The sequence below is a fragment of the Myotis davidii genome, unplaced genomic scaffold (assembly GCF_000327345.1).
Source record: "Myotis davidii unplaced genomic scaffold, ASM32734v1 scaffold992, whole genome shotgun sequence".
Taxonomy (NCBI): domain Eukaryota; kingdom Metazoa; phylum Chordata; class Mammalia; order Chiroptera; family Vespertilionidae; genus Myotis; species Myotis davidii.
The window spans coordinates 489,479-502,293 of NW_006283543.1; the positions used below are offsets into that span (position 1 = coordinate 489,479).

The window sequence follows — 12,815 nt, forward strand, 5'->3', positions numbered from 1 at the left end:
CTTTCCAGATCCTGGAAGGGAAGTTCAGTTGGTTAGAGCATCAGCCCGACACACCAATGTTGCGGTTCAACCTTGAGTCAGGGAACATACAAGAAAAAAACAATGAATGCATAAATAAGTGGAACAATAAATCAATGCTTCTTTCTTTCTAAAGTCAATCAATAAAAAAAGTGTTTTAACGGGGGGCTTGTTAAATGGAGGCTACCCCCAGGCCTGTGCCTGCCAGGACACTGATGTGACACCACTGGAGTCAGTTTTGGTGATCAGGCATCACCAGAGGTCCCTGCTGATACAGAAGACAGGTGAGTGAGTGCTTAGGGGAAAGGATGGGTGAGCAGTGAAGGGGTAAGGGCTCAGGAAAAATCAGTGGATTGGAGGAGCAGTTTCCTCAGTCCCTTTTTATTCTGAAGGCTTTGGCCTCTTCCCTAGTACTGTCCATGGAAGAGTCACTGAAAACACCCACCCGCTTGTGTGAAGAGGTAGAGGTTTATTGAAATATAAACATTCAAGAACATGTAAGATAGAAAATAATCACAACATATACAGACACTTGCTGCAAGAAGACGTCTGAGGTATTTATCCACTGCCTGGGCTACCCATGTGCTATCACGTTTTTCTGTCTAGAATACACCTAAGATGGGGAGGGCAAGGGGACAGAGCTGCCCGGGCTGCCTGCCTGTGGGGCCTTCAGGGTACCTCATGGCCCAGGCCCTGTTTCTAGAGACACCTACTGGTGCCTCCACTCCCAGGCTTTCAGGCTGAGACCCTGCTGCTGTCCTGAGGACAGCAAGGGTTCACTGAGAGGGGAAGCCGGGCCAGCTGCCTAAGGGATCGAATCCAATGACCAGAAAGACAGTGTGCTATCCCTGTGTCCTCTGGGTGTGACGAGTCCATTCTTCGTGACCAAACCCCTGAGAAACACACTGGCAAATGTCTGTAACACCTTCAGGTGGGCCCAGTGCCAGCCAACTGGGCTCCTCCCGGGCACCAGGTCCCAAATACCCTTCTCTGCCCACACCCGCAATTGCCTGGTAAGAGGGTCAGCCCTGGTGGAGGGCCAGGGGATGGGGGAGAGAAGACAAGGTCCAGCAGAGCTGCAGCACATTTGTGCTCAAGCTCTGGAATTCTCTTTCCTTTCCTAGACAGGACTGAACGTTAGCAAGGTGTGGGCTCGACCCAGATGGGCTCCTACAGCCAGCAACGTCAAGTGCGTGTTGTCTACGACATACCGCAGGGCTTATCCATTTCCAGGAAAGCCTTGTGTGAGAACCAGCTCTTCCTTACAACACAGGAGCAGCCTGCTCCACTCCAGGGCTCAAGAGAAGATAAAGCTCTCTCATCTTCTAAGGGCCATGGCTTGCCTGTCCTGAGGTGGAGTGTAAATGAAGGGGAGATATACTACCCCCACTGGAGAGTAGGGGTAGGGGCTGGGACTAGCCCTGTTATGGCAGGAAATGGATGGAGGACCATTTCAGAACTGGTGTGGTTTCAGGACCCAGCCAGGCTTCCACTCCACCTCCTCCCTGCCGCGCTGATCCCTGAGTCATCTCTCCTGCCTGCCTCCTGCTTCCTCACTAAGGTTGCAAGGAAGGGCCAGAGGGGCTGGGGTACCAAATCATTTGTTTGGCTTTGGGGTGATCTGCTCTCATATCTTTGGTGCTATAATAATAAAAAATGTTAAATAAAAAATCAGGTCAGCAAAACACATAAAAAGACTTCAGAGATGCAAATACTTCCTGAAGAATCAAACATCAACAATTACAAATCTGAGGTATTTCAATGAACCTGATGTTAGCAGGCTTGGGGGTGGTAGGGCTAAGATGGCCCCAAGAGAAGACCGGCCAAGGGACAAGTGGGCTTTTCTTGGCACAGCTGACCAACAAGGGCAAGTGGGAAGCATAGGGTCCAAGAGGGTCAGAAAAGGGTCAGTTTGAAGTGGGGGCTAGGGCCTGCCTGGGCAGCCCTGTAAGGCTCTGCCTCTCCCTTAGCAGATGTCCAGTGGGCCTTGGGAACTGAGGACTGCTTCAAGACTTGAATTGGAGGGACCCCTGCCCCAGGAACCAATATGTTAGGTAAGGAAAGTCCCATCTCATGCTCAGCAGGTAGGGATAGGAAGGCATGCGCTTGGCTCCTAGCAGACCCACATGAGAGTTAAAGATTGGGGCACTGAGCAGGGGAAGGGACCAGTGACCCTGGGATCATGGCAGAAGGCAGGGGAAGGAAAATAAATTAAAGGAGAAAGGATATGGAGGTCCTCCAGCCTTGTGTCAGTTTACAGATTGTCAATACACTGTGCCCAGGATGGGAGGTGGCCTGGGAATCCCCAGGAAGCTGGCTGTCCACAGACCCCACCCATTTCTCCAGGACAATCTCTGATTGGACAACGCTGCTCTGTCTGCCCCTCCAGCCTCTCCCTTTCCCCCGAGTACAGCAGGACCTGAATGGAGCCTGGACAAGTAGACATGTCCAAACTCTCAACATCTGGTATTTGACATGGGATCCGTGAGATGAGGTAAATTTTGTGCATCAACTTCCTGCACTCTCGGCAGAAGAGTGGGGAGTGGAAGCTGGGTCCTGCCCCTCAGAGGGACCAACTGGTGGAGGGCTCTGCACTGGGGGTGCCCCGTGATGAGGTAGGACTTGGTGAGCAGTGAGAACTGCTGCTGCTGCTGCTGATGCTCTGGGGAGCAGACCCTGCGATGAGGTGGACCACAGGCTTCTGGGCAAACAGCACACCTGGGGTGGGGAGGAGAAGCAAGTGTGAGCAGACCAAGAGAGAAGGGTGGTTCCGTTGATTCCACTGATTTAACTGGGTCAGGTCCCACTCTGGACACCGTGCCAGGTGCTAACATAAGTCCCAAACACTGTCCTGCTTCCAGATGCTTACAGGCTGGTAGCAAAGACACAGGTGGGCAGAGTAATTTTGCTGAAATGTCACAAATGCTCCGAGGAAAGTGTCCCCAGGGTGCTGTGGGAACAAAAAGGTTTCGGAGAGCAGGGGAAAACTGGTCAGGAAAGGCTCCAGGGGAAGGCTATGCCTGCACTATTTGAAAAAGTGGCCAAATGAAGAAGGGAAATGGTGTGCCAGGCAGAGGAGCTCTGAGAGAACAAAGAGCAGAGAGAGGTGGCAAATGTTCTGCAGGCCATGCCGTCGTGTGGTCTGGAGGGAGATGAGGCTAGAGAGATGGGAGAATAAGGTAGTGGAGGTCTGTAGACCCTTAACGAAGCCAGTTCCTACCCCGTAGGTGTCAATGAGGCCCCTCAAAGTTTTAAGAAGGGAGGGGTCTCGTGATATGTACATTTTAGAATGCTCTGTGGGTTTGGGAGGAATATGGGTGATGGAGGTCTGCAAGAGCTGAGAGGCTTGACCCAGGCACTGGCAGTGAGAAGAGCAGGAGCGGAGGAGAGAGCACAGAGGAGCGAAGTCTGCTCAGCTCTGAGGGGCCAGGATGAGCATGAGGGGCTCTCAGGAAAGACTTTCAGGTTCCTGGTCTGGGTGTCTGCAAACTCACTGAGAAAGGGCACTGGTGAAACAGAAACTGAGGCAGTTGAGGTTTGGGGAACTTTCAACTCTCTTCTGAGTGCTCCCCATTTTGAGAGAAAAGCTTTATCTTCTCCTTTCTCCCAAAAGGGGACAAAAGGATGTGGAGATCAGGCCCCAATATCCTCCTTCCCTGCTTTTTCCATGAATCCACTCTCCCAACCCCAAACCTCCTAGTGCAGCGGTCACCAACTTTCGGACCTCATGGACCACCAGTTGGTGCCCGATGCTCAAAATGTTTCCTTAAACCAGCGGTTGCCAACCTTTTGAACCTCATGGACCACCAGTGGTCCGCGGACCATCGGTTGGTGACCGTTGTCCTAGACCATCAAAGCACCACCAGAAGGCAAAGAGCACCCCAGCCCTACTCACTGGCTCACCCAGACTCCTCGATGGCCCCCCATATCAGGCAGAGCCCTCTGAAATGCTGTATGTGGTGATGGGGAGACAGCCTGGCATGGCTACCTCTCTGCAGGCTGCTCCCAGGAACTCTGTCCCTTTCTGGCCCAACCCTGATGCCCGCAGCAGGTAGCCCAGTAGAGACCCAGAGCATTAGGCCTGCCGGTGGTGCCCTGAGGGGGCCCTGCCCTCTAGCATAGGAGAATTCAAAGGACCAAAAGCATGCCCTGAGGAAATACCCCCCTTTTTGATGTTAAAGGCCTCTCATGCCCTCTGTAAAACAGGTGGCTAATGCTGAGGCTCCTGGCAGAAGGCCACTGGCCAGATTGTCTGAACTTTCTAGCCCCAGCTCATCAAGCTGTGCTTAACAAGTCGCTGGGTTTATTCTCAAACTCAACCGAAAACCAACAAAACAGGAGTGAGAAGAGGTTTGCTGCTATGAAAACTAAGTTGGCGGCCTTGGGAAGACTGGTTAAACCAATCAATCAACGAACCAATCAACCACTACTGCCAAATTAGACTAAGGGAGAGAAAACTGTAAGTGATAGGAAAAATCACACACACATATACAGGCCAATTCTGCACACTCAGATCCCTTTGCCTGTGTCTGTCCTTGATCTATTTTAAAGGAAAGGAATGACAGAGGTTTAGAAAGAGAACAGTTGAAGCACAAAGAAAGGAGGCCCAAATATTAGAAGACCATAACGGTGGATTTAGAATACAATGTTTAAGGCATGGATATAGAATTATGATTCTTCACATTAAGTGATTTTTTTTCAATTAGCAAGCCAACCACTGGTCCAAAAGGTTCAGTGTAGGGTTTCTATCGTTCTGTCAAAGGTGGAGGGGGATCTGTCATCATGTTAGCAATCCTCAGCCTCTGCCCGTCCAGAAGAACCACTTTACCTATGGAGCCCCAAGATGACCTACAAGGAAGCCACCCAGGCAAAGTGTGCCACAGGAGGGTGACAAGTGGGGCCGGCTGGGCAGCTGCACTGATGCCGGGCAGCTACACTGATGCCGGCCACCACACGGGGCCCCCCTCAAGCCCCAAGAGCCTTACCTGCATAGGTGGTGCCGTCGATATCCACAGACATGTTAATGCTCCCCACGCTGCCCGAGGTCAGGTTCAGCGCTGTCGCCGGGGCCTCTGCTCTGTCTTCTGCTGAAGACAAAGGAGAGAGGGCCTGGTCACGCCTCTGGCACTTCTGTTGTCCTTTCTGTGGCTCCCATGCCCCCGGTCTGGCCACAGCAGGCCAAGGCCCCCTGTTAGAAAGCATCTACATAACCTTCTCCTGAGCATCAAGTCTGGCAGGAGGACTCAGACTTGCTAATGTCCTGTTGCTGCTTTCTCCATTGAGCCACTTCACCTCCCCAACTCTCTCTGAAGAAAAAAGGGATCACCATCAGCAAGGAGGCTTCTCTTGGCTCACAGCTGTATGCTGGCGCTTTCAAAGAAATGTGGCAAACGTCCCCTGAGCACACTATACATCAGCTGGGGAACTGGAGATCAGGAAGATCCAGTCTCTGCCTGAGTCCTCACCTTGCTGCCACCGCCTTCCCCTTCACTGGGGTGGGAGGTCCTCAAGGAAAGGGTCTACCTACCCAGTACTTGGTGTTTCATCTCAGCTGGGCAATGGGGGCTTGTGGAAGGCCTCTGCCCAGCTCACTTCTGCCCGCTCACTACACACAGGGCCAAGAATTCCAGGTAAGTTGCCTGTTCTGTTAGCCTCTGGCACGTGCAGGACCAGGGCACCTGGCCTTGAATGGGTAACAGCAGAGCCCTGCTGTCTGGTTGTCACCCCAGCCTCCTTCTGCTCCTCGATCATGGGAAGGTGGGAGAGAGACAGGCTGCCTGGGAATATGCACAGCTCCCTCCCGCCACACCTGGTTTCTTCTGCACACACACTTATTTCATGTTTGTTCTGAGACAGCATCAAGGGCAAAGAAAACGTGTGTGAGGAGAGAAGGGTGGGGAGAGGAACAAGGGACATGGAGTATGTGGTTCAGGAGATATGAAAGTGGGGCACCTGAAAAATTCAAAGAGGAAGGGAAAGGGTGTCAATTATGCTGCCAAACTTGTGCTTCCTCCTCCCACTTGTTCTGAGAGACACTGGCAGCTTGGCCAGAGGCATCTCGGCCCCTCAGAGTCTCAGGAACAGAGGTGCTGACTTTATCCCAGATCTGCCTTGCACTTGCCTACAACCCCTACATCCGGTAAGGTACTGGAGTGAAGGCTGAGCCCTTTCATTTAGACAGATGAAAAGGCTGGGGGGGAGAGGAGGGCAGTAGAGGGGGGAGATACAGCTACTGTCCCTGAAGTTCTCTAGTTCCTCCTCTAAAAAGCACTGCTTCTTCTTATTGCTAAAGAATAGGGCACTGCCTGAGGCAATTTCTGCTCCTCTAGAAAATGACCTTGGCTTGGTGAACTGAGATCTATCTGGAGGAGCGCCACTCCAGTCCTATGGGATGTGATGGGCCCCTGAAAGGGTCCAAGCCACACACACCCCTGCCGGTGACCCGGATCTTCATGGGTAGCTGCCGGGCCATGCTGAAAAAGTTGCGCTGGAAGGCCTGCTGCACTAGGCGCTGCTCCTCCTCCGACAGCCTGGAAGCCTTCTTCTCAGGGGGCTCTCCTGACTCCAGCCGTTCCCGCAGCTGCTCCAGCGTGGCCATCCGGGTGCTAGCCTGCTGGCCTGTCAAGTTCACGGGCACAGCCAGACGATTTGGCACAGGTACTGTTGTCACCGGGACTCCATCACCTGGCAAAGGCACCAGAGCTAGACAGACCCACAATCCACCCTCCCACCCAGGTCCTACACACAGAAACTTGGTGCCATTCCTCCCTCCTTCCCCCTCCTTCAGAGCCCTGCAAACCTTTCCTGAGAGTAGTTGCTGGGGATATCCGAGGGCTGCTGCCACTGGTACCACTGCTGGAGCCCAGCCCAAGGACAGGGAAGCGGATCTTGGGTGTGGAGAGAAGGCCAGGGGCCCTGGTGGCAGCAGCCGTGGCAGTGGGCGAGTAGCCAAAGAGGGAAGAGCTGTAGCTGGGCCGGCGGCCCTCCCGCCGGTTGCCATCAATGGCTGCCTGGAGCTCAGCTGGGGAGCTCAAGGCTTTCTTCTCACACTCATAAGCATAGAGGTACTTCATGTACCTGGAAGGAAGGAAGCAAGCAAAGGTAATCAAAACATGCACCAGAGACCGCCCGTCTGAGCTGCGTGGTCTGTGGGAGTAGCCTCTAGGACAGGACCCCACCTGGAGCACCCAGCGGAAGAGAAAGCCTGGGACTGCTGACCGCCTTGGTCCAGGCCCCTCTAACTGCTACTCAGTTCTGAGCACTGCTCAAAGTGGAGGCATCATTCACTAAGGGAAATAAAGGGCAACTCCGCCAATGGTCATTTTGACACCTTTTTAGAGCCCTGGTAGAAACCAAGCCCGTGCTATGACAAGACTGTCTTGATCCTTATCTCCTAATCATCCCAAGTCAGGCTGGTCAGACAGGGGCAATTCTCTACCCAAGAACCTTGAAAGAAGGCCTGCTATACTGGTTTGGCGCTATCCCCCTTCTGCTGGAACAGTTCCAATAGATAAACCCTTTCAACTTTTCAACAAGGACATGACATGCTACCTAACTGGTATGTCAGTTGCTCGTCATAGAGCAACTTCCAGAGTGTTATGAAAGCAACAGAATGCTGCTGCAGCAGCATGCAGCCACTCGGGAAATGACGGCTCACATCATTAATTTGGTCTAGTAAGGGATTCACCTCAGAAAGCTCCTGGCTGTCTCAGGAATCCCACACATTTTGTTCACTGTACAGTGGAATTTTCTTCCTTTCTCTCCTCTAAGTTGAAACATTCCCTTTCTCCAGTCTGTCTCCTTTCCCCAGGGCCCTGGCCACTCACTGGGTCCTCAGGGTGAAGGCGGCACTGGTGATGGATGTGGGCAGGTTCAGGCCTTTGGTGATCTCCCTCCATATCTTCTTGTTGATGATCTCCACCAGGCCACCCTTCTCTGTCACCAGCTTGTACAGCATATATAGGTCTAGGATCTGCTTGGCCATGATAGGGATTCGGTTGATAGGGGTCCCTGTGATTGTCCAAAGAGAGAAACAGAGGGCTGCATCATCCTCAAGCAGAGAAAAAAAGACACCTGTGTATGCCCACTTTTTGTTCAGTTGGAAATGTGGTCATGAATCTGCTTAGAAGTATAATTTAACTCAAACTCCCAAAGCCTAGAAGCTATCAGACTAGCTGCCACTTCTCTTGGGATGAACAGAAAGACAGGTCCTTCTCACAGGCTGTGTGGCCTTGGGTAAAACACGGAGCCTCTCGGGATCTGTTTTCCATCTACAAATAAGAGGGTTGGACTGGATTTTTTAATTTTCCTAGCAGCACTGAGTCCAGATTCTTCCTTAATGATGTGGCAGCTCATTCCTCTGCAGCCTTCACGTGCCAGTCGGCCCCTTCTCAAGGAGCCCTGACGCCCTAGACAGGGGAGCTCCCGCCTGGTTCATCCCCTGGATAACTGCTCCCTCCTTCCTCTCCTGCTGTGTCCCCACCATATCAAGGAGCTGCAGGAAACACAAGTTTCCAGGGCCGTGAAAAGCCACTCCACAATTCTCTCTTCACTAATCACTCCACCCCCTCTCTGGCCTTTGAAAGGGAGGGGCAGCTTCTACCCCTTGGCCTTGAAGGGAAGTAAGAGGAGCCAGAGCTGTGACTAGGAAACCTGGCACTGAGCAGGAAGGCCCACTAATGAGGCGGTGGGATGCAGGGAGGGCGGAGCCAAGTGCCTTTCACAGGCACTAGTCAGGAGGCGTGATGGATGACTGTCATTTGGCAGCCTTAGGATTAATGATCTGGAGGTCAGAGGGGAGAATTCCAAAGGGAAGGGTCATGGTCCAGGGCAGGGTATGAGACTTGTTGCCTTTTAATGGAAAATTCCTTGTACTGTACAGGCTGCTTGTCCACTGGCCCCTCCCACTGTCCCAACCTCACTGACTGCCTGGTAGATGTTGGGCCAGCGGATTAGAGAAGGGCTGTTTGTTTCAGTTCCTCCTGCTTCTTAACCCTCAAGGAATGGCATTCTCTTCTCAGCCCTGGAATGTTGGCCTCACCAACTCAAGCAGCGTGAGCGTGAACAAGTGGAACTGTTATGGCAAGACCAGGCCTCTTTCTCAGTGTGGGGAGGAAGGGAGAGGCCTCCAAGGCCGTTGTCTTGACCAAGCAGTCTTTGGAGGGTCAAGGACAAAGTCATAGAATTAGATTCAAAATCTCATAGGTAAACTCTCAAGGATTGCTGGTATGTTCCTAAGACACAGCTTGTATGTTAGTTAACTTTTATCTCTGTGCTGTTCTGGACAGTCAACCTTACTCCTGTCATAAGACAAGACCCTAAGGATGCAGCAGAGCTAGTCTCCTGGCAGCATAGGACCAAGGTCCATCTCCTCTCAACGCCTGTCTGCCTGAGCTCACTGAAGGCCTTGGCGAGGTCATCCCTCTCCCCCCATGGCATTGCCTGGAGACTCAATGAAGACCACTCACAGGTCCGCTCACACAGACCCCCTAAACTCATATTTCCAGAAGCTTCCAGGACATCTTCACGTGTGACCTGCTCACTCCAAGTCAGAGTGTTTGCAATGAGCTCACCTTTATCCCCCAAGCTAGTTCCCCTTTCCCATTACTTCCTTCTTCCAACAACACATCATTCTTTGAGGTTTTAGGCAGGAAGCTCAGAGGCAGCACTGGCTCCTCTTCTCTCCTCTATCACCAACCTTTAGGTTGTTAAGAAGCTGCACCAATTCTTCCGTTGAGGTACCTTGCAAAGGTGTCTTCCTTTCCAGCCTGCAGCCACCACACTGGACCAGGCCCTCACTGGCTCCCAGTGAGATGCCTGCAGCAGCCTCTTAATCTATGCACTCAACTGCCTCTGAAGGCCAACTCCCAGAGAGGAGTTGTAAATTTTCTCTGAATAGTCACTGCACTAAACGTCTAGCCATCTGAGATGGCTTCTTTGAAAGACAATAATGTTACAGATGTAGAAATTTAATTAAAAATTCACCTTTTTATAGTCACATAGAGTGTGACTGCATTCAGCTTAGAACTGTTTGGGGGCAGAGGAAACAAAAGGTAGAGACAGGACCTGAGAAGGCAAGGAAGGGGCAAAGTGGCGTTTGAAGTCAAGGCCATAAACCAGCGGTGGGCAAACTTTTTGACTGGAGGGCCACAATGAGCTCTTAAACTGGACCGGAGGGCCGGAACAAAAGCATGGATAGAGGGTTTGTGTGAACTAATATAAATTCAAAGTAAACATCATTACATAAAAGGGTATGGTCTTTTTTTTTTTTTTTTTTTTTTTTTTTTTTTTTTTTTTTTAGTTTTATTCATTTCAAGCGGGCCGTAGTTTGCCCACGGCTGCCATAAACCTAACCAAAGTGACCTCTTCCCAGCACCTTCACAGAGAAATCACAGGCTAGACTGCACTGGAACCCTGGTGGAGGGTACCATCTGTGCTGGCCCAGCCTTACTCTGGGCATACAAGGATCTTGGGTTTCCTCACACAGGCCCGTGTGTGGCTCCAGAGATTAGTGGATGAGGAAAAGGAGTGCATTTTTCATTGTGGTGGGCCCTCTGCAAAACAGCTAAAAGTAGCTCCCAGTGCAGGTGGATACCTTGGAACTGTGAGAAACAAAGCTGAGCCTACTCTAAGCACAAGCTCTGGACAAGGTCTGGTTTTCTCACATTATCCAGATGATCCAGACACAAACCCTGCCCTGGCCTCATTCTCCTGAGAACTAAGAGAGAAGCAAGACACTCAGGACAGTCTCTGCAGTCCGCTCTGTCCCTAAGGGACCTGGTAGCCATTTCCTTTGTCCCAAGGAGACTCAACTACAAGAGACGGAGAGAGGCCTTTTAGCTGAGTTTACCCTGCCTGAATAAAAAAGAGAACAATACATCATACTGGTGTGGGGGTGGGAGAATGACATAGTCATGCCTATTTTCTCCATCTGTGAAATGACGATTTTGGATTAGATGACTTTCAGCTCTAAAGTCCTATGAGACCATGAATAAAAACTTAAAAACAAAAATTGATAGTTGTGATTATTACCAAAGGGAGGGTGACCTGATTTTAGGAGTTGCCTGAATTATGAAATAATGTTGCCAAGTGACCTTGAGATGGAGGGTTTGAGATCTTCTGTGCAGAGCTTTGGGTGGCTTAGGACCATCTGTGAAGTTCAAGGCCACAAGCAATGTTTCTTTCCCAGCCTTGAGGGGAAGGGCTCATTTCTTTGTCTCAGGACTGCTCTCTGGCTGGATTATAAAACTAAGGAGGCTCTTCACCTCAGAGGGGACAGGCCTCTTCCCATGACAAATACGAGAGCATCCTGCCTAGAACCAGGAAAGAAGCAAAGAGCTCCTTGCAGGTCACTAGTGTTGGCCTAGCAGGAGGCTGAATCTCAGCCCCATCTAGCCTCTCAGAAGGGGCATGAGCATCTGATGGGGAAGCCTGTGAACTGTCAGTCATTGGTATCAAAGCAAGAGCCAGGATTCAGAGTAATTAATCATCCTCCCTCTGACAGGAATCCAGGGCCTTATCAGTATCCCAACCCCAAGAAATGCTGCTGTTCTCCAGTTCCCTCCTCAATAAAGGAGACTGACAGTCCCAACAAAGAGGATCCTTATCAGATTTCTGCCCGGGAGCCTGAGGCAGCCCAGGGGCTATGTAGAAAAGGCTTTTATGAGGACCTGGATGCAGGGAAGCTGTGGGGTTCCTGGGCTTTAACCCTTGGTGGTGGGAATGCTGGTGGGCATTGCACCAGCAGGCCAAAGCCATGATCAGGAGCTTCCTGTGTAGATGAGCCAAACACTATCCCCTGGCACTTGGCACTCCTTCCTACCACTCAGACTATGAAGACAGAGCTGGGGAAAGAGGTGGGAAGAGAGAGAAAACAGCCTCCTCTGGCTCTAGAGATAAAGATGGGGATGGTGAGAGTGCTGGAGGGAGGGCCACTTCCTCCCCAGGAGAGAATGGGTACTTTCCAATGAAGACGAGAAGCAATCAGGGAGCAGGATCCCAGACAGTCACATGGCTGCCTTTCTGCCTACTGGTCAGGGGTGAGGGCTCAGGACCTAGGGCAGTGATGGCGAACCTTTTGAGCTCGGCGTGTCAGCATTTTGAAAAACTCTAACTTAACTCTGGTGCCGTGTCACATATAGAAATTTTTTGATATTTGCAACCATAGTAAAACAAAGACTTATATTTTTGATATTTATTTTATATATTTAAATGCCACTTACCAAAGAAAAATCAACCAAAAAAATGAGTTCGCGTGTCACCTCTGACATGCATGTCATAGGTTCGCCATCACTGACTTGGGGTGTAGCCCTGCCAGGGACCCTCACTGCTTCTTCCTGGTTTTGTCATTTCCATAGATCACTTCTTCTACCTCTGTGACTTTCTAAATTAACTTTCTCTTATTAAAAAAAATAAATGTGGAAAAAAGATAAACAGCATATCAACAAGTACTTGGATCACCAGAGGAGAGAAAAAGATCAGGCTGCAGACAAAGGGCTAATCCTATGACAAAGATTTGCATTTTAGCCTGACCAGCGTGGCTCAGTGGTTGAATGTCTACCTATAAATCAGGTCACGGTTTGATTCCCAGTCAAGGCACATGCCTGGGTTGCGGGCTCGATCCCCAGGGTGGGTGTGCGGAGGCAGCTAGGCAATGATTCTCTCTCTCTCTCTCTGTTTTTTTTAAAATATATTTTATTGATTTTTTACAGAGAGGAAGGGAGAGAGATAGAGAGTTAGAAACATCGATGAGAGAGAAACATCGATCAGCTGCCTCCTGCACATCTCCCACTGGGGAT

General features: G+C 50.9%; 1 protein-coding gene across 2 annotated transcripts in view; it reads right to left on the reverse strand.

Annotated features, from left to right (window-relative positions):
* Positions 1–467: 467 nt before the first annotated feature.
* Positions 468–12,815, reverse strand: part of ARID3B (AT-rich interaction domain 3B) — a 68,285-nt gene continuing 55,937 nt past the window's right edge. The window contains exons 4-8 of one of the 2 annotated variants that reach the window (XM_006753726.2): positions 7,845–8,028; positions 6,818–7,095; positions 6,448–6,702; positions 5,004–5,102; positions 468–2,736 (exon numbers count right to left, since the gene is read on the reverse strand). In XM_006753726.2, coding sequence (XP_006753789.1) covers positions 2,582–2,736; positions 5,004–5,102; positions 6,448–6,702; positions 6,818–7,095; positions 7,845–8,028 — 971 coding nt within the window. In that variant the 3' untranslated portion in view covers positions 468–2,581. Of the gene's footprint in view, positions 2,737–5,003; positions 5,106–6,447; positions 6,703–6,817; positions 7,096–7,844; positions 8,029–12,815 lie in introns of both variants that reach the window. The other variant, XM_006753725.2, reaches the window with a different exon arrangement.